The sequence below is a fragment of the Vanellus vanellus genome (assembly GCF_965231255.1).
Source record: "Vanellus vanellus genome assembly, chromosome: 2".
In the NCBI taxonomy this organism is placed as follows: domain Eukaryota; kingdom Metazoa; phylum Chordata; class Aves; order Charadriiformes; family Charadriidae; genus Vanellus; species Vanellus vanellus.
This window is the reverse complement of record NC_138906.1, coordinates 169,616,525-169,617,627: the sequence shown is the minus strand read 5'-3', so window position 1 is coordinate 169,617,627 and position 1,103 is coordinate 169,616,525. Positions and strand designations below refer to the sequence as shown.

At 59.4% G+C, this 1,103-nt stretch overlaps 1 protein-coding gene across 1 annotated transcript; it reads left to right on the top strand.

Annotated features, from left to right (window-relative positions):
- Positions 1 to 218: 218 nt before the first annotated feature.
- LOC309669319 (feather keratin-like) lies at positions 219 to 533 on the top strand (the record flags this gene model as incomplete). The annotated part of the gene is made up of 1 exon (XM_082479945.1): positions 219 to 533. One exon carries the CDS (start codon positions 219 to 221, stop codon positions 531 to 533), a length of 315 nt encoding a protein of 104 aa, XP_082336071.1.
- Between the last annotated feature and the right edge of the window lie 570 nt (positions 534 to 1,103).

The following is a 1,103-nucleotide window of genomic DNA, read 5'->3' as shown; positions in this document are numbered from 1 at the left end:
GCAAGGTGAGCCTCAACCCCCTTCCCCTCCTTCTCCTGACCCACATGCACCTTCTATTCCAACACGCTCTGACCACAGACTCACAGGCCCTGACGCCTTTCCACGCACCCACAACAGCCCTCTCCACTCCCTCACCCTCCTGCCACATCCCCCTCACACCCCCACCACCCTACGCTTTCTCAACACCCTCTCTTCCAGGGACCCTCCACACCACACACATGGCCTGCAACGACCTCTGCCGCCCCTGCGGACCCACCCCGCTGGCTAACAGCTGCAACGAGCCCCGTGTCCGACAGTGCGAGGACTCCCGCGTCGTCATCCAGCCGCCCACCGTGGTCGTCACCCTGCCAGGACCCATCCTCAGCTCCTTCCCACAGAGCACCGCCGTCGGATCCTCTGCATCCGCTGCCGTGGGAAACGAACTCAGCTACCAGGGAGTGCCCGTCTCCTCGGGCGCCTTCGGCTACGGCTACGGCTACGGCTTGGGAGGCCTGGGCTGCTTCGGCGGCAGAAGAGGATGCTACCCCTGCTAAGGGACCTCGCCAACAATAACACTCACGCAAACCACCCACCTCCAGGCCATTGCTTGCAGACAAGATCATCCTCTGCGGCTCCTCCTCTGAAGGCACCAAGCACGGAAAGCAGGGAGACGGCCAGCCCGCGCTGCCTGCAAACATGGCCCATGTGCTTCCTCCTCTTCTCATACTTCCTTCTTTGCATCACCGCTTCTGCTAGGTCCACTGCTCTCTGCTGCACCACCTTCGGACAAGCCAAAGCTCACTGCAGACCTCTAGGGTGCCCCTCTTACTGCGAGCCAGGAAGACCTCTCTGCTCTGCCAAGGTCTATCTCACACAAGAAGGGATGGAAGGTGATGGTCACCCTACCTGTTCATCAGACCAGCTCCCTTCCACTTGGCGCTCCTGCCTTTGCACTCTTTGGCCTCAATAAAGTTCTCTTGCATAACAGGTTCACAAGCCTCCACATTCTTTTTTCTCACAAGGCTCTTCCAATATCACCCACCACAAAGCCAGGGATACACAGCCCATCAGGTTGGGTGGAAAAGGGCCACAAGAGCTCTCCTAGGAACTATGTCCCCAGCAAA